This window comes from Rana temporaria, chromosome 2 (assembly GCF_905171775.1).
Source record: "Rana temporaria chromosome 2, aRanTem1.1, whole genome shotgun sequence".
In the NCBI taxonomy this organism is placed as follows: domain Eukaryota; kingdom Metazoa; phylum Chordata; class Amphibia; order Anura; family Ranidae; genus Rana; species Rana temporaria.
In genome coordinates, this window is record NC_053490.1 from 64,812,031 (window position 1) to 64,831,759 (window position 19,729).

The 19,729-nt window shown below is 41.6% G+C and overlaps 1 protein-coding gene across 2 annotated transcripts in view; it reads right to left on the bottom strand.

Annotated features, from left to right (window-relative positions):
* KPNA3 (karyopherin subunit alpha 3) overlaps positions 1-19,729 on the bottom strand; it is a 65,371-nt gene that overhangs the window by 9,514 nt on the left and 36,128 nt on the right. Inside the window, exons 7-14 of one of the 2 annotated variants that reach the window (XM_040340284.1) lie at positions 17,715-17,800; positions 15,088-15,177; positions 14,616-14,785; positions 7,997-8,041; positions 6,938-7,069; positions 2,100-2,228; positions 773-877; positions 563-634 (exon numbers count right to left, since the gene is read on the bottom strand). In XM_040340284.1, coding sequence (XP_040196218.1) covers positions 563-634; positions 773-877; positions 2,100-2,228; positions 6,938-7,069; positions 7,997-8,041; positions 14,616-14,785; positions 15,088-15,177; positions 17,715-17,800 — 829 coding nt within the window. The remainder of the gene's footprint in view (positions 1-562; positions 635-772; positions 878-2,099; positions 2,229-6,937; positions 7,070-7,996; positions 8,042-14,615; positions 14,786-15,087; positions 15,178-17,714; positions 17,801-19,729) is intronic. The other variant, XM_040340285.1, reaches the window with a different exon arrangement.

The following is a 19,729-nucleotide window of genomic DNA, read 5'->3' on the forward strand; positions in this document are numbered from 1 at the left end:
TCAAAAAACCGTAGTGACAGAGGCCTTGCTGCCCTTCATGGATGGGGAAATCGCAGCAACGCACCTCGCCACCCCCCCTACATTCCGGAGTGTGGGTCGAGGGGTATTTTAATTATCGTTTGACAAGCATTTTATCATTCTTGGTTTGTGAGTAGTTTTCATTATTATGTTATTCCATTAAAACTGTCAAACGGTAGTACACGAGGCTGTACACGAGCCTTCCTTTCTCCCTTTTTGCACAGTGACTGGTCGCTGTGATAGCAAATCAGAGGCTAACATAGCGATCATGTACCAGGCTTCTTAATTGTTAGTATGGGACCGGGGGCTCTCAAAACATGTATGCGGCCCCGCGAAAGACCTGCCTCTATGAAGCTGCATGTGTGCACCGAATGTGGTGGGAAGGGGTTAAAAAGCAAACTTCCTCCAAAAAGACAAATGCCAAAAGACCATAGTGCACACCTGATCACTCTAACAGAGGAGTGACTGGGATTTTAACAGTAGCAAAACCTTGAGAGGGCCACAGCCATTTGACTTTTATATTGCGAAAAGAATTCCTTCTCACCTGGTCTTTTCGTCCGCTTATTGTCAAGTTGCTGATTGCCCAAGCAGCTTCTTTTTGAGTTCCAAAATCACCCTGAAAAAAAAAAGCAAAATTATTCTATGCCATCTTAAACACACACCACTAAGTTGCATACATTTATATTATTTACAGCATTGCCATTTATGACTGAGCAGTAGACTTGAGTTTCAAAATCAGAGGCCACAAACTCACCTTAGCCAGTTGATGTATGATCATTGGGATTAGTCCAGCATCAATAACCGCTTGAACCTGTTGCTGATTGCCCGCTGTGATATTGGACAGGAACCAAACTGCTTCCTAAAAAACGCAAAGTATTTAAACAGTAAGTTTATAGTAATAAGCAACAGCAAACTTTTCAAAAAGAGCTTTAATCACTTCAGCCCCTAAAGTCCCCCCCCTTAATGACCAGGCCATTTTATGTAAAACAGCACTGCGTTATTTTACCTGGCAATTGCACGGCCATGCAACGCTGTACACAGTGGTATTTAATCACCTCTGCGGTTTTAATTTTTTAAGGAAACCAAGGATTGGAAGCCACACATTGTGGGTGGCCGCGGACATCAGGTCCAACAGACCCGCCGATTGGCATCCCATGTCCAATCATGCGCCACCCGGTGGCTAGTGCGTGAAATGACTTACAGGTAGGCGATTTTGCGCAATAGAGCCGACCTGCTGCAGCAAACATACGGTAGGCAAGTGGTTAACCTACCCCACCTTATGTACAGCTCACTGAACATTCTTGGTTTGCCATGGTGCCAGGATAAATTAAAACCCAAGTTCACCTTTCACATGTTACACCATGAATACTCGTGTAACAGGTTATGAAGGGTGAATCGATCTTTTAACTGCCATGCACATGTGCCCTGGGAGGTTCCACACAGGTATCTTCTCCATGGGTACTTGTTTTTGGTCGTTGCGATTTAGCAAAGAGCAATGACATCACTCCTGTGTATGAGAGGAAGTGCAGTCCTGCCAGCATATCACCAGTGTGCTGCAATGTAATCCGACCGAGCTGTACATGCACAGCTCAGTGTACATTTTTCAGAGGACTGTATATTAGGCAAGTGTACTTTATTGCAATACATGTCTTCTGCAATAAAAAGGACAAGTATGTTTACAATTAGTCACAAGAATCGCAAAGAACCTGCATTTCAGCATTTTTATTTTATTTTTTTCATTGAATTCGAGGCATTCTCTGATTGGCAGAGTTGGAAAGGAGGGGCGGATGACATCACAATCTTTATTTTGCCAGACGAACCTGGCTTCTTTTGAGTGGCGAAGATGTGGAAAAGCGACCAGAAAAGGACGCAGCTTACTGTACGCACCATAAGTCACAACAGTGAATTCCAACTTCACCATCAGCCAGAGGTGACCTCTGGATAATTAGTTTGAGCCAAGCTGGCCTAAGCCGATGTTAAAAATTGCTCATTCTTAGAGTTCTCCTTTCAAAATTAAGACTATTTGACCACTTTGCTTTCTTGTATTTCTGGTTTCAGATAACTTGGACACATTAAACTACCTTGTTGATTTTTTCTTTAGGATGCGTCAGTAGATTTTGAAAATGTGCAAGGACATCGCAGTTCAACACCACCTGAGTCTGTTCATCGGTGCCCGTCACTATATTACCCACGGCTCTTAGAGCTGCTGTCTGAGGACAAATGAGAAAAGAAAATCATAATACATAACATATACATCAGATCTTATTATAGGGGTGTAAATACCACTAAAGTGGCTTCTCAAAGTTATATTGTATATAGACTGGGATCCTTTTACTGCCATGGGCCACACAGCACAGACTTCAAAGTGACAAAGTACACCAACCCCAATTCTTTAAAAGCACTTATATAAAAAAAAAAAAGTTTTTCCCAAGGCACTCATATGTCAAGTCTAAACTAGTAATAAACATTGCATACAAATTGATACAAAAAAACCCACTCTAATACAGTTTCTCTCAACTTCTTTTCCTGCTAAACTGAAATCCTTGGAGGTCAGTGGAAAGAACACCCCCTAGGACAAATCAACGTAAGGACACAGAGCACGTTTTCCATGTGACCTGTTTACCCCACAGGTGCATTAGCGTGTTGCGGTCTGCATTTAAACACAGCACAATACAATGTTCCAATGCACTGCACACCAGTGTGCACATTATGTGTGTGGGGGCTGGTATGAAAAGGCTCTTACAGCAGTGGTCAGCATGGCACCCTTACAGCTAAAAGGATAGAGGTTGTCATATAGATGGCTCTGCTAAATGGTGTTGGACCCAGACCTTTGCAGGCATCAAGAGATGGGAGATCAGCCATAGTTGGGGAAAACCCCAACAGCCTCTGGAGGAACCATGGTTGAGAAATGCACCAATGGCTACAAGGAGTATAGATTACCAAGAGGCAGGGGGTTCATTTGCGGTGTATATCTACTTTTTGTGGTTTTTATTTGACAATTTCATCTCATCACCGTCAAGGGGCAGATACACCCTATTAATATGCAAAGCTCCAAATTCCACAATTACGCAACTTTTGGGCTCTGGTTTGGTCCAAATTAGTGATCGGGTGGCCATAAGGTCATGTGATCACGGTCAGTGGCATGACTTGCACCTCCTCACTAAAGCCACCATCAGTGTGTTTGGAAGGAGAAGCCAAAGACCATTTAACGGCAGTTAGCTGGAATTTGTGCAGTTCTCCAATGAATTAACATCTTTTGGCAATGATGTGCTTTATGTATGAATATACAAAAGCATGCTTCCATCTATATCAATTGCACAGAGTTCAAGCCAAACACTATTAATAGCTGTAAATTTAAATCAATTCACGACCAGGCCAGTTTAACATATCTATACAGAATGATAAAGTCAAATTTGTTATTTTTTTTCAATAGCTTACCAAAAACACAATTTTGGGGGAACACCAAATTCAAATAAGAACATAATATCAACCACGATAAGTGACCTAAATCAATGTTTCTCAACTCCAGCCCTCAAGTACCCCCCAACAGGTCACGTTTTCAGGCTTTCCATTATTTTGCACAGGCGATTTGATCATTAGCTTCACTGCCATAGTAAATTACCACAGCTGTTTCATCTGAGAGAAATCCTGAAAACATGACCTGTTGGGGGTACTTGAGGACTGGAGTTGAGAAACATTGACCTAAATGGTAAACACAAAAACCTCCTGCGCTCTGGTGTTTCGCCAAACCGGGTACATCAGTATAGTCTAACGGCAAAGTCTGAAGTCTTGCAGCCCTCCACAGAACAAAGGGTGTTCATATGGCTAAAACAAAAAGAAAAAGGAGGGCGCACCGACCTTGTGCATTACCACTTAATTTTTTTTTATTAAAACAGAATAAAAAACAATGGTTTTAAGACAATCATACGTAAGCGCTTTTCAGACAGCTGGACTGGACCTCACGGCACCTGCCAGTAGAACTTCTGACATCCATGGACCATCTAGGCTTTGAAGAAGGGGGCACGCTCCAGAAACGCGTCAGCCGTTCAGATGTCAGAAGTTCTACTGGCAGGTGACGTGAGGTCCAGTCCAGCTGCATGAAAAGCGCTTACTTATGATTGTCTTGTGAGTAGGGACGAAACTAATCGATTAATCGACAACTAATAAATTATGAAGTAGGATCATTGCTTTTTATTCTGTTTTAATAAAAAAAATATTAAGTGGTAATGCACAAGGTCGCCCTCTTTTTTTTTTTTTTTTAAATGGTAAAGGCATTTCCTGACTATTTGTATGAAGTGATTCCTTTTTTGTATTTATATTGTTTTGGATTACTGTACACCTTTTTGGGACAACCATTGACCCAACAATGAACTTACGTACTTACAATTAAAATAAAGAAAAAAATTAATGCATCAAGATATTTGTGTATTGGCCTGGGTAGGGTATTGGTGTGATGCACTGAATAAGCTTACCAGTTGCAAATCCATTCAGGTGTCACTAGAAAGTGGTATCCGAGTATTTTGCAGCCAAAACTAACTTTCTCCACAAAACAGATTTTCAATCTGGCACCACCCCCCACAAGAGAGTCACTGTGCCTTGTGGCTGCTGGTCATCTCCAGTTGAAGGACAGCCAGAGTCATCCAACCCACTTCCTCTGAGCCCGGGCTGTCATGGACCCACACCTGGGGAAGCGCAATCACGCAGCCTGGGCTTAAAGTACACTTCGAATGAGCAGTGCTTACATATCGTTAAAGCGGACTTCCACCCAAAAGTGGAAGTTTCGTTGATATGCTTCCTCCTCCCCTCACATTTAGCACCTGTCAGTGTGGGGGCCGAGGGGGACAGGTACTCAATTCCAACTTTCGGGAGACTGCGCAGCCATTCTTATAAAGTTCAGACCCCTCCACCTCTTCTAGCTGCCGGGCCAGTTAAAAAGAGCAGCGCACTTCCAGCATTTGCAGTAGGGAACCGGCTGTGAAGCCGAAAGGTTTCATTGCCGGCCTCCTTACCACAAATGGCGGCAACCGAGAGGCGATATGAAAATCAGCTGGGGTGCAAACATTGCGGGCTCCCTGGACAGGTAAGTGTCCTTATAGGAAATAAAGAGCAAAATGGGGTACAGAATGAAGAAAAATAAGGGGGGGGTGGTGGTATGCATATACCACACATCTCAAATATTGTAAACAGATGTGCAAGTGCTTGAAACAGTTCTTAAAGTGATATCCATATTACTTTGGTTACAGGTAATAATATAATGTATAACTCATGAGCCAAGTGTCCTTATATTAAAAGGTGAGCAACTACAGTATTTGTAGCTGCTTACTTTAAAAGAAAAATTCCCTCAGGCATGAACACCGCTTTAAGTGAGCTACACTCTGTCCAATAGAGAATGCCCACCGTGAAAGAAAAGGACCCATGACAATCAGGTTTAAAAGCACCGACAAGGATGCAACAAGCATGGTAATCCTACACATTCTGGGTGTGTGCAATCAATGGGGGCATTTCTTCTTTTGATGCATCAATGTACATTATAGGGCCTATTTATGACAGTGGCAACACATGGAAATGCACGGTTGTTAAAAGCACTTTAACCACTTCCAGACCTTAGGTGTTTTTCAGATTCGGTGTTTGCAAGACTAAAACATTTTTTTCTGCTAGAAAATTACTTAAAACCCCCAAACATTATATATATTTTTTTCTAACACCCTAGAGAATAAAATAGTGGTCATTCCAATACTTTTTGTCACACCGTATTTGCGCAGCGGTCTTACAAGCGCACTTTTTTTGGAAAAAATTCACTTTTTTGAATTAAAAAATAAGACAATAAATTTGGCCCAATTGTTTTATATATTTTGAAAGATAATGTTACGCCGAGTAAAATGATGCCCAACATGTCACGCTTAAAAATTGCGCCCGCTCGTGGCATGGCGTCAAACTTTTACCCTTAAAAATCTTGATAGGCGACGTTTAAAAAATTCTACAGGTTGCATTTTTTGAGTTACAGAGTAGGCCTAGGGCTAAAATTAATGCTCTCGCTCTAACGATCGCGGCGATACCTCACTTGTGTGGTTTGAATACCGTTTTCATATGTCGGCGCTACTCGCGTATGCGTTCGCTTCTACGCGCGAGCTCGTCGGGACGGGGCGCTTTAAAAAAATTTTTTTTTGCTTTTCGCATTTATTTTTATTTATTTTAGAATTTTTAACACTGAAAAAAAAAAAAAAAAATTATCACTTTTATTCCTATTACAAGGAATGTAAACATCCCTTGTAATAGAAAAAAGCATGACAGGTCCTCTTAAATATGAGATCTGGGGTCAAAAAGACCTCAGATCTCATATTTGGGCTTAAATGCAAAAAATAGAAAAAAAATAAAAAATGTCATTTTTTCAAATGACCAAAAAAAAAATTTGTCTCTTTAAGAGGCTGGGCGGGACTGACGTTTTGACGTCACTTCCGCCCAGCCGAGCTATGGGGACGGGCGAAGGAGATTTTTCCTTCAGTCTCGTCCCCGCTCACCAGCCGACAGCATCCGATCCCCTCCGCCGCTACCGACGGCTCCGGTAAGTGGCGGAGGGCGCGGGAGAGCGGCGGGAGCCCCTCTCCCGCCACCGATAACGGCGATCTTGCGGTGAATCCGCCGCGGAGACCGCCATTATCGGATTCCAGACCGCGCACACTAAAGATGGATACCTCGGTTGTGACAGCAGCTGCTGCCGTTACCGAGATATCCGTCTTTAAAAATAGGACGTACATCGTCGTGCGCAGGTCTGGAAGTGGTTAAGATGTGCATCTAAAAAAAATAAAAAGTTCATTCAAAACCCTGAATATTGCCAAATCAATATGCAAAACATGATGGTTCTTTTTTAAATCAAAAATCACACCTCCTGCCTAAAGACAGAGCACTAAAGCGGTTTTACCTGAACTTTTACTTCCTGGTGGCTCAGAAGCGGTACTAGAAATGGCACAACTCCAGAATCTATCACCATCTGTATTTGTTCATTACCACCATCGGTTAAATAAGACAACGCCCATACTGTATCCACTAGAATCTAAAAGAAAAAAAATAGAAGGGACATTATAAACCTGTGCAGAATAAGCAACAGTAAGAAAGTACATGACAGCAGGTACTTTATGATCAGATTGAAAATAACATTACTCTCACCTACAATAGTGTCAGTACCAATTCAGATCAAATACCATCAAGAGAACACAGATGTTGTTCTATTTTAAAATAGGCTAAAGATATACTACTGTAACCAAATCCAAGTACAGTAAAACCTTGGTTTGAGAGCAACTTGGTTTGAGAGCGTTTTGCAAGACAAGCAAATTATTTTAATACATGTTGTCCTGATATACAAGTAGTGTCATGTCACGTGCCGCCCCTGTGTGAACCGGCTCTTAGCAACATATTGCTACACTTAGAGACGGCTTGCTTCTCTTTTATACTCTGTAGCTCCTGCAGGATTTTGCTTCTAATCCCCTTGTGGATGGACATTTATTTATGGTTACACAACCTGGTCACATTGCTATAATCTTTTTATATAGACTATAAACTGAAGAACCTATGAATAAATAGTTGTGGAACAAATCATTTGAGTTTCCATTATTTCTTATGAGGAAATTTGCTTTGATATACAAGTGCGTTGGATTACAAGCATGTTTCCGGAACAATTTATGCTTGCAATCCAAGGTTTTACTGTATACACTTCAAGGCCACTTGCATCAACCAGTAATAACCTAAAACCGCAAATGGATGGACTTCAATGACTTACTAGAAAGCAGTGACAGCGCGTAGACAAAGAAATTGGAAAAAGTTTTGAGCGTATTGGAAAAAGGGTGTACTTGCGCCTCGTTTCAATTACAGAACACAAAAAAAACTAACATTCGGCCACACTTTGAGGCACAGAGGCATCATCCATTTATCTACTACACATTAACCTGTCACATATTAAAACTGAAAACATTAACATACTTACATTAATATCTGTATGGTAGATTAGGACACACAAAGCAGGCAAAATCTAGGAAGAAAAAAATAAATAATTTAAATCTCAGACGGTAGTGAGAAAAAAAAAAGAAAAAAAAACCCACACACACACACACACTTACTAAATCAATTTAAATACAATTTTGGACAAACTGGTTAAATTTGTTCTAACGCAATCCTTTAATTATGGTCTTTAATTTAATTACAGATCTCAAGGAAAGTTGCTTCTGTTCCTTTGAGATATACTTGCATATAATGCACTTGGATATTCAGTATGTAAATAGAACATTGAATGACAGAATTGCCATCATCTTTGCCAAAACATAGGACCAGTAGGCACCGTCGCCAGGACAAAAGCCGACATGCTTTAAAGGCCTGCAGTGGACTTGTGTATGAATCAATGTGTTTTTTTCATTTCCATACAAGTCTATGAGAATGCATAACTTGCTTGAAGCAGTTCGAATGCAGGCCAGGAGGTTTACTGCAGGGTAAATACACCCGCCAATGAATTCAATGTCAAATCCAATCGGAATCTAAAAACTGATGCCATTAACACAAGCTCAAAGCCTATCAAAGTTGGTCCTTAGAGGCAGCATAAAATGCATCAGGAGTACAGCATTCTTATGGAGTTTAGACACACTGTTACCATGAGCAGTGTACTGCAAAAAAAAGTATGGGAGCAAAAGGGAGATTTCTCCCCCAACAATGAACAGCTAGAAGGTTTACCGGGAAGAGGAGTACTCTTAAAAGGCAAGAAACAAAGTACAGAAAAAAAATAAAAAGTATTAAAGCGGTAATAAAAGTTAGTGAGCAATCAAAGGAACCCACTTCCTCAGGGTGTCTCCTCCTGATCTTTTGGTGCTCCACCAGTGGTGGTTCGTTGATGCCCCTGGACTGGGAGGACGTGTGGGATTAGCCATTCAAAATTTTGGTTTCAGCAAAGCTAGTACATAGGGGCCCATCTCACTCCTCATTGCCTACATAAAAATGGAGCCTGTCCACTCCTCAGCATGCTGGCACTGCGACAGTCAGCAAGGAGATTTTTTACACATATTTTGATCCTGTCCTGCAATTACAGTATACTGGACACAAGTACTCTTATTCGACCAGTAGCCAATATTCTGGTTTCCCCTTCCCCCACGCTGTGCCCACTAGGCCTGGTGGAGGGTCTGGCTCCTAGAGTGGCGGACAGAACCTTGATTGGCCTCCTCTTGTTTTATGCTAGGAAATCCATTACGTGCTAGCTGAAAAAAGCAGACCCCTCCTAGTCTACCTTTCTGAAAGCAGTTGGTTAATAGGGCCGAAACTAATCGATTAAATCGACAACTAATCGATTATGAAATTAATCGATTACAATTTTCATAATCGATTAATCGGCCAGTAACATAATGGGGTTAAAAAAAAAAGTTAGCCCTTTATAGTACAAAAAAGCAAATCGCTACTGTAAATATTACTTTCACTGTCCCACAGTAAAAAAATGAACGCCTTACAGTAGCGATTATTTGCCCTTTGTACTTTTTTTTGTTTTTTTAACCCCATTATGTTACTAAACGTCTCAGGCCTGGGTTCACGCCTCTGTTTTTTTGGTGCTTTTTGCAGAAACACACTACAGTTCAGTTACATGTTTTCCTATGGGACAAATTGGCCGAAAATAATGTTTTTTTTTTTTTTTTTTTTAAGGCTATCCGATTAATCGAAACAATCGCCCAACTAATCGATTATGAAAATAATCGTTAGTTGCAGCACTAGTTAATAATGCCCTCCCCACTACAAAGATACATATGCTCACAGGGGTTGCCCCAGGAAGTACAATAGGGTCTGGGCCAAATGACTAGCAGAACCTACAGCAGCTGTAGATAGTTAACAAGTGTTCCCTATTGTTAGCTCGATAAATGCACTAAAATCTCCCGGAATACAGCGATTACTATTGGCTAGGGTGGTTGAAACACAGGTACTTGGAGTGGTTTTGTTTGGTTGGTACTACAGTCCTTAGGCTAATATTTATTGCCTCCAACGGCTCGTCTGCCTTTGTGCCCCTGCGTGGGCTCAATGCCTGTGACTGGAAGACTATTGTTATACTGTCTGCACTACATTAAAACTTAACAGAAAAAATTAAAAGCCAATGAGCAAAGTAAAGAAATCCAGGGGAGGGGGCATTGCCCCTAAGTAGTATATCCGTTTGTACATGCATTTCAATTAACAGTCTGTTTTCACCCTGCATTGAGTTACGGCTAATGACTGGGTGCTCTGAGGGATCTTGGATCGTGTGGTACCAGACAGAGGAAGCATTTACGGAGAGCAGACTCATCTTGAGTATGGGAGTCCGTCACACATTGCATTTGCAATACTATCCAAAACTAGTTTCACCTATACAGGCAGTTTGCAAGTTACAAACATCCAACTTACAAATGACTCGCTGGCAACAGGAAGGGAGGCAACAGGAAGGGAGGCAACAGGAAGGGAGGCAACAGGAAGGGAGGCAACAGGAAGGGAGGCAACAGGAAGGGAGGCAACAGGAAGGGAGGCAACAGGAAGGGAGGCAACAGGAAGGGAGATTCACTCTTGTAAGAGTTATCATGGGAAAAAGGTTATCACGGGAAAAAGGTATCTCCCCTGAAGCTTTATCACCAATCCTTGTTTCCGCAACAACCCCAAATTTTCAAAATCCAATTGTCACAGGGACAGAAAGTGAGGTGAAATCTTCTGAACAGGAGCAAAGACCCCAGCATCACTGCATTTGATTGACAGCAGCCAATGGCTCCCACTGAGTCCGTAGAGGAGAGAGCACTGCTCTTGGGCACAGCACTAGATCAAGATCAGGCAAGTATGAGGAGGGGGGGCTGCTGCACGTAAAAAAAAAGGTTTTACCTTAACGCAGAGTTCATCAAGATAGAAAAACTCCTGCCTTTACAACCACTTTAAAATACAAGGAAACAACGGATGCAATTTTAAGAAATAAGCCCAGTTAGTGTGCCATTGTGATATGCCGCTTTATTGAAACACGAAGGCTGGTGGCATATTATAGAATGTATGGCAAATGAACGTTCTTCGCCTTGCAAACAATATTCAAACTGTCCTTTCGATCCACTTGTCAGCAACAGAATTACTGCTCAACATACAGATCCGTTTTAGCCCTGGGTCACATTGGCACCGATTCCCAGAAGTTATTTCTGTACTACTTCAGGGTGCGATTTTCTATAGACATCTGTGCAGCAACCCACACAGATGTCTCTGAAATCGACCCCAACTGAAATGCGGGAATGGAATTGCGCAAGTTCAGCTGAACTCACAATTTCATTCCTGTGGTCAGTGTGAACCTAGGCTTAAAGACAGCTTGAAAACAATCTGTCACGCCAATCAGAAATGCCCAAGATATCCACTCCCTCCCACCTGATCTATGCTCACAGCTCCCGGTTTTATCCTCTGATCTGAGCCTTACATTGACAAGAATCCCTTCAGGACTGACAAGTTACTAAAATCTTTACAAGCTCTACATGCAAGTCTTAGAAGTGATGATTCCATACATATAGAACAGATTAGTCACGATGTCCCCTTGATCTTAAAAGAGTGATGAGTAAATCCTCTCATGGAGGTATCCGTAACAGAAAAACTATTTCACCAACACTCATTCAGAAAACTGTTAGAACAAATGCAGCGTGTCAATTCCAAGATACGTCAGTAACCTTAAAGAGGAACTTCACCCTCCCCTCCCCCCGCTGCTCTTTTCAGGCTGCACCAATACATTTATAGATCCAGCATAGTCCTCTATCACACTATCCTCCTACAGGTCCTGTGTCACCATATTTTTATATAATGGTGAAAAGGCTCACTCTTTCAGCCAGGGACACAGCACTAGATCTCACACATGCAGTCAGACCTGGCGATGTGTTTGCTTAGATATTAAATGAATGGTGGAACGCGTGAAAACAAAGTTGGGGGGGGGGGGAGCCTCAGTTTGGGGCTATAAACTAGAGCTGCACGATTAAACGTCAAGAATCGTTATCGCGATCTTTTTCCGTTGCAATTCTTGACACAGGGTTTCACAATCTTTGGCATGAAAATATTTTCTCTCTGCACGTTGGTATGCAAAGAATTTCTTGTCTGCTCTCAGCCAAACGTCAGTCTGGGCAATCTGCCAAGTTTTAAAAACATTCTTTATCAGTGGAAAGTCAAGTCTAAACATTGTATCACTTCAAAGGAATAAACTTCTGTATGTAAATTAGGGAACGTTTAACCACCAAACCTTTTTCTGACAAGTTAAAATCATTTTTTTTTGCTAGAAAATTACTTAGAACCCCCAAACATTATATATATTTTTAGTAGAGACCCTAGAGAATAAAATGGCGGTTGTTGCAATATTTTATGTTGAACTGTATTTGCGCAGCAGTCTTTTTAAATGCAATTTTTTGGGGAAAAAATTACTTTAACCACTTCACCCCCGGACCATATTGCTGCCCAAAGACCAGAGTACTTTTTGCGATTCGGGACTGCGTCGCTTTAACAGACAATTGCGTGGTCGTGCGACGTGGCTCCCAAACAAAATTGGCGTCCTTTTTTTCCCACAAATAGAGCTTTATTTTGGTGGTATTTGATCACCTCTGCGGTTTTTATTTTTTGCGCTATAAACAAAAATAGAGCGACAATTTTTAAAAAAAATGAATATTTTTTACTTTTTGCCATAATAAATATCCCCCAAAAATATATAAAAAAACATTTTTTTTCCTCAGTTTAGGCCGATACGTATTCTTCTACCTATTTTTCGTAACAAAAAAAAAATCGCAATAAGCGTTTATGATTGGTTTGCGCAAAAGTTATAGCGTTTACAAAATAGGGGGTATTTTTATGTCATTTTTATTATTTATTTTTTACTAGTAATGGCGGCGATCAGCGATTTTTTTTCGGTATTGCGACATTATGGCGGACACTTCTGACACATTTTTGGGACCATTGGCATTTTTATAGCGATCAGTGCTATAAAAATGCATTGGATTACTATAAAAATGCCACTGGCAGTGAAGTGGTTAACACTAGGGGGCGGGGAAGGGGTTAAGTATGCCTGGGTGTGTTCTTACTGTGGGGGGGGGGGGTGGCCTCACTAGGGGAAACACTGATCCTCTGTTCATACATTGTAGGAACAGAAAATCAGCGTTTCCCCCGCTGACAGGACCGGGAGCTGTGTGTTTACACACACAGCTCCCGGTCCCCGCTCTGTACCGAGCGATCGCGTGTGCCCGGCGTCGATCGCTCCCGCCGGGCACACGCACGGGAGTCGGGGGCGAGCGGGGGGCACGCGCGCCCCTAGTGGCGGCTGAAAGAGCCGACGTAGAATGACGTGCTCTCGCCCAGGAGAGCCAGCTTGCCGACGTAGAACGGCGGTGTCCGGTCGGCAAGCAGTTAATGAATTAAAAAAAAAAAATAGCCAGTAAAGTTAGCCCATTTTTTTTTTTATAGATATAAAAGATTCTTTCAGGGGGAGAAATGACTGATCGTATGTTCATACAATGTATGAACAGCAATCTGTAATTTCCCCTAGTCAGCCCCACCACCCCACCTTCAGTTAGAACACAATGAGGGAACATATTTAAACCCCTTGATCACCCCCTAGTGTTAACCTCTTCCCCGCTAGTGACATTTTTACAGTAATCAACACATTTTTATAGCACTGATCGCTATAAAAATGCCAATGGTCCCAAAAATGTGTCAAAAGTGTCCGATGTGTCCGCTATAAGGTCGCAGTACATATAAAAAAAAAAAAAAAAAAAAAACAACGCAGATCGCCACCATTACTAGTAAAAAAAATAAATTAAAATGCCATAAAACTATCCCCTATTTTGTAGACGCTATAACTTTTGCGCACACCAAACGCTTATTGCAATATTTTTCACAAAAAATATGTAGAATACATATCGGCCTAAACTGAGGAAAAAATGTTTTTTATATATTTTTGGGGGGATATTTATTATAGCAAAAAGTAAAAAATATTGCATTATTTTCAAAATTGTCGCTCTATTTTTGTTTATAGCGCAAAAAATAAAAACTGCAGAGGTGATCAAATACCACCAAAAGAAAGCCATTTGTGAAAAAAAAAAAAAATAAAAAAAAAAAAAAAAAAAAAGAGTACATTTTGTTTCGGAGCCACGTCGCACGACGGCGCAATTGTCAGATAAAGCGACGCAGTGCCGAATCGCACCAAGTGGCCCCGTCATTGACCAGCAAAATGGTCCGGGGCTGAAGTGGTTAAAGTAAACTTGCAGTAAGAGAAACAGTCTTTCATGGTGTACTCCGCGGAAAAGGTTTATGCTGATCACTGTTTTTTAAACTGGAAACAAATAATGCAGATCAGGAAAGTTAAAACGTGTTAGAAGACCTAATTTACATACCCGTTCTAGGTTTCCAATCTAGAAATATTCAAAGATGGTCAACATGACAGCCAGGCAACTTGCAGTTTCAAAAGCAAAGATCAGCAATGGCAGCCTACCCAGCTTCTTTTAAAACCAGTACAGTATGTTTTCTGAACACCAGTGGAGATTTTCTCTACTTCAAAAAAAAAGCTACTCAAGCGCATTTCAAATGTTCATTGTACACAGCAAAGTTCACATCTTTTTTACCTCCTGTACAGTCTCCATGGGTGGCGGGGGGTCCTTATTCCTGCACAGATTGACAATGACCCATGTGACGTTCCGAAGGAAAGTGATGGGGATGGAAGGGTTGATGAAGGACAAGAGCGGTTTAACAACTCCAAGTGAGATGACATAATCTCTACACTGTGGACCATCACCTACAGAAATGAAAGGGTTCAAAAGAAATTCCATTAAAAAATGGAAAATAAAAAAGGGTGACCTTGAAATGTATGCATGAGTAATTATTGTGTCTTGAAGAAATGCTGTGAAATTTTTCAGCAGCTAAAGTTTAAATCTTAAAGACTATATATTAGCAATTAAAAAGGGTACATTGGCCAATCAATGCATTTCCTTACCTTTTAGTATAGTACAAAGGATTAAAGATTTGTTGACCGATCAATAAGAATTTCTACAACATGACCACACTGTCCCATAATGTCAACCAAGAATGATTTCTTACCGATAATATTTCCAAGTGCCCACACTGCTTGTTCACAGACATTTTGATGCACGGAATGAAGGAGCCTCAAAAACAGCGGAACAGCATCTGCTCAAGAAATAAAATTGGAGAGAAGGGTTTATAGACAACAGACTAAACTTTTCATTCTAGACAACAGTCCTATCACTGGCAACAATTTTACTATCAAAAGTACAGCATTTACACAGCGTCAACAATTTACACAGTATTTGTATACATGCATAACAGTTCCCGCCCTCAAGGAGCTTACAGACTAGAGTCTGACCAAACATGCATACACAAACATACTAGGACCAAATTATCTAGGATCCAATTATACCAGCAGCATGTCTTTTGCATGTGAAAGGTACCCCGAGTACCCAGAGTAAACCCACCCAAGCCCAGGGAGGACATGCAGATACTGTCCTGAGCAGGATTCAAATGGAGAACCTCAGTGCTGCAAGGCACTGTGCCAATTACAAGTTTAAAAACTGATGTTTGAGATCTGATTTTAAATATAACATGTGCTTTCATGACAGCACTTGCAAAGCCTACCGGCTTTAAAATTCAGACAAGGCTTTATGAGCGAGGAGACAGAGGGGGGCGTGTCCCTCAGACATCTTCAGCTGTGTTTGTTGTCAAAAGACCTGAATAAAGCAGGACAGGCTATTCACAGCACTGTGGCCAAGAACTGCTAAAAGCAGCAAATAAATAGTCACAGTATTTCATAGTTGCAGGAATATAAATATATACACCGATCAGCCGTACCAATATTGAGTAGGTTCCCCTTTTTCACCAAAACAACCCTGACCCGCTGCAACATGAACTCCACTAGACCTCTGAAGCTATGCTGTGGTATCTGGCACCAAGCCATCGGTAGCAGACCCTTTCATTTCTGTAAGTTAAATGTGGTCTTCATGGTTCAGACCTGTTTCTCCAGCACATCCCACAGATGCTCGAGTGGATTGAGATTTGGAGAATTTGAAGTCCAAATAAACACCTAAAACATGTTCTGTTCCTCAAAACATTCAACCATTTTTGTAGTGTGGCAGAGCGCTGTATCCCGCTGAAAGGTCATCCAACAAATACCATTTCCATGAAGGGGTTACTTGGTCAGCAACAATGTTTAGGTAGGTGGTACGTGTCAAAGTAATGTAATAGTAAATCCACATGACTGACGGTATCAGGGTTTCCCAGCAGAACATTGCCCAAAGCATCACATTCCGCAGGCTTGCCTTCTTCCTACACCACATCCTGGTGCCATCTCTTCCCCAGGTAAATGATGGGCACCCACCCAGCCATCTACATGAAGTACAACAAAAAAACACGATTCATTGGACCAGGTCACCTATTGCTCGGTGGTCCAGTTCTGATGTGGCCACTGTAGGTTCTTTTGGCTTTGAACACGGGTTAGCATTGGCACCCTGACTGGTCTGTGGCTATACAGCCCCATACAAACTGCAATGCTTTTTCTGCTATGAACACAAAGTCAGGGACAACATTTCTACTTGCTGCCCAATGTATCCCATAGACTTTCAGATGCCATTGTAATGAGATAAACAGTGTTAGTAACCTGTCAGTGGTCAAGGTTATGGCTGACCTGTATATATGCCAAATAAAACCAACATCCTATATTGCAACTTTTGCTATATCCAGGTGAAGGTGTTAAAGCGGTTTTGTGGTTACTATGGTGCACGCAACTATAATAGATATATCTCTCATTGTCTTGACTATGCAATCTAAAAAAAAACAAAATGGCACTATGGCACTTAACCAGTCAGTGGTCATTACCACTTAAGGACCGGAAGGACTATGCCATTTTTTGCGATACGGCACTGCGTTTAACTGATAACTGTGCGGTCGTGCGACACTGTACCCAAACAATATAGGAGCTTTCTTTTGGTGGTATTTGATCAGCTCTGGTTTTTATTTTTTGCACTATAAACAAAAAAAGGGCGACCATTTTGAAAAACACAATATTTTTTACTATGATCAAGGTTCTGGTGGGAAACCTTGATCCTGCCAGTCATGTGGATTAACTATTACATTACTTTGACACGTACCACCTACCTAAACATTGTTGCTGACCAATACAAGGACATAAGCATAGCTTTACCATATGAATGTTACTGCTGGTCAAGTCCTTGAGAGGTCATATTGCCAAGGGAGTTGTCTGGGGCGGTGGGCTTTCAAAGTTTCTATATTACCACAGCCGAAGCCTATACAAGAGTTTAGTCTTACCCAGAATGGCCATGAGGCAAGTGTCTGGTCCCGATTACCTGCGCCATGCCATTTAATGGGGGGGGACGGGGTACGGGACCCATGGCCGGAGAAAAAGCACCTCTAGTTAAGCATTCTTGATGTTTTCTTTATCTGTATCGTCATTACTTTTAAGCATTTGTGTAATCGCTCTTTGCAAATATTGAACACAACCCAAAAACGTGACAAAACTGCATGACTGATTTTACTGTTGTAGGTGTAGTAACACTAAGTTATGACGGATTGATGTACACACACACACACACACACACACACACACACACACACACACACACGTTCCAAAACAGAAAATATATTATAAACAATCCTTTTTTATATTAGAATTGAAGCGGCAAAAAGGAAATACTTACTGGACTGGACCACCGCTTGAGTTTGTGCCGACGTCCCTGATGCTATATTAGTTAATGCCCAGGCAGCTTCGAACTGTAAAGAAGGACTGGAACACAAGACTTAAAGATCAATTTTGTTCAATATCAAACATTTCATCAAAAGTAAATCGGTCACGAGAAAAATGAGGAGAGGGGGTGCCTGCTGATGAACAGCCATTAAAAAAAATTACTAGTTGCCAAGCCATTATGCTTGCTCTGACCTTAAAGCGGGGGTTCACCCTTAGAGGGCACTTTTTCCCCTTAGATTCCTGCTCGTTTTCTCTAGGGGAATCGGCTATTTGTTTTAAAATATGTGCAGTACTTACCCGTTTACGAGATGCATCCTCTCCGTCGCTTCCGGGTATGGGCTGCGGGAATGGGCGTTCCTTCTTGATTGACAGTCTTCCGAGAGGCTTCCGACGGTCGCATCCATCGCGTCACGATTTTCCGAAAGAAGCCGAACGTCGGTGCGCAGGCGCAGTATAGAGCCGCACCGACGTTCGGCTTCTTTCGGCTACGAGTGACGCGATGGATGCGACCGTCGGAAGCCTCTCGGAAGACTGTCAATCAAGAAGGAACGCCCGCTCCCGAAGACCCATACCCGGAAGCGACGGAAGAAGATGCATCTCGAAAACGGGTAAGTACTGCTCATATTTTAATACAAATAGCCGATTCCCCTAGACAAAACGAGCAGGAATCTAAGGGGAGAAAAAAAAAAAAATTTAATAAATGGGTGAACTCCCGCTTTAAAGTGGAGGTTCACCCTATAAAAAATTTCTAACACTACATCCAGCCCAGTTCTGCCTATAAAATGACACTGACCTTTTTTTCCCCGTAGATAGCGTTTAGCTGTGGAATTCACCGCAGCTTCCGGGTAGGGAATCCCGCGGGAGTGGGCGTTCCTATTGACATGCCAATTGATTGACATGCTAAACGACGGCGCACACATCGCGTCACGACTTCCCGAAGGAAGCTCGGGTCGGCTCTATTCAGGAAAAGTGACGCGCTGTGTGCGCCGTCGTTTAGCATGTCAATCAATTGGCATGTCAATAGGAACGCCCACTCCCGCGGGATTCCCTACCCGGAAGCCGCGGTGAATTCCACGGCTAAACGCTATCTACGGGGAAAAAAAAGGTCAGTGTCATTTTATAGGCAGAACTGGGCTGGATGTAGTGTTAGAAATTTTTTATAGGGTGAACCTCCAACTTTAAGGACCTCTAAATCACTAACCCAGAACAGATATGCAGACTAAGAATCAACATGATTCATTGCCATGATGTTTTCATTGTGTTTCTTTACACATGAATATGGTCTACAAAATTACAAAGAAACTACAATAAATCTAAAAAATAAAAATTTCTTTAAAACAGTTGATTCTTCGCACTAAAGATTACAGCTGTAAAGCTGGCTATACACAGATTGCTTCAAACCTAGATCTATACTCAGACAAAAAATAAAAGAAACACACACATACATTTATATTATGTAATAAACTGCAGACGCCACAGGGAACTGGTATAAACTACTCACTTGTTACAATGCATACAGGACTTTTCGGAGCCCAACTTTAACAAGGCAATAGTATGCATCATTTTTCTTTTTTATTTAACAAAAAAAAAAAAAAAAAATTCCCCATGTTACTTATTTTTCATTATTCGTACAAGATCTAACTTGGATATAAACCATCAATACGTTGAGCTTTCATGACCCTTGCACTTAGCGCATACAGGAGCTTCTAATACGACACTACTGAAACAGACACTTTTTTCCAACACTCTGCATGAAACACTACACCAGAGTGTCCCAACACAGATCATTCAGGGCGACACATTTTACTTGTCACAGCATAGAAAATAAATATAGCAGCAAGCAGACTTTAGCATCCCAGAAAGCAAATCTGTACAGATTTCAAACGCTAGATAGGCCAAACTTCCTAAAAGATTTCTCTTATTCTTTAAATGCCAATTACCTGGCTGTCACGCTAACCCTCTGGCTTT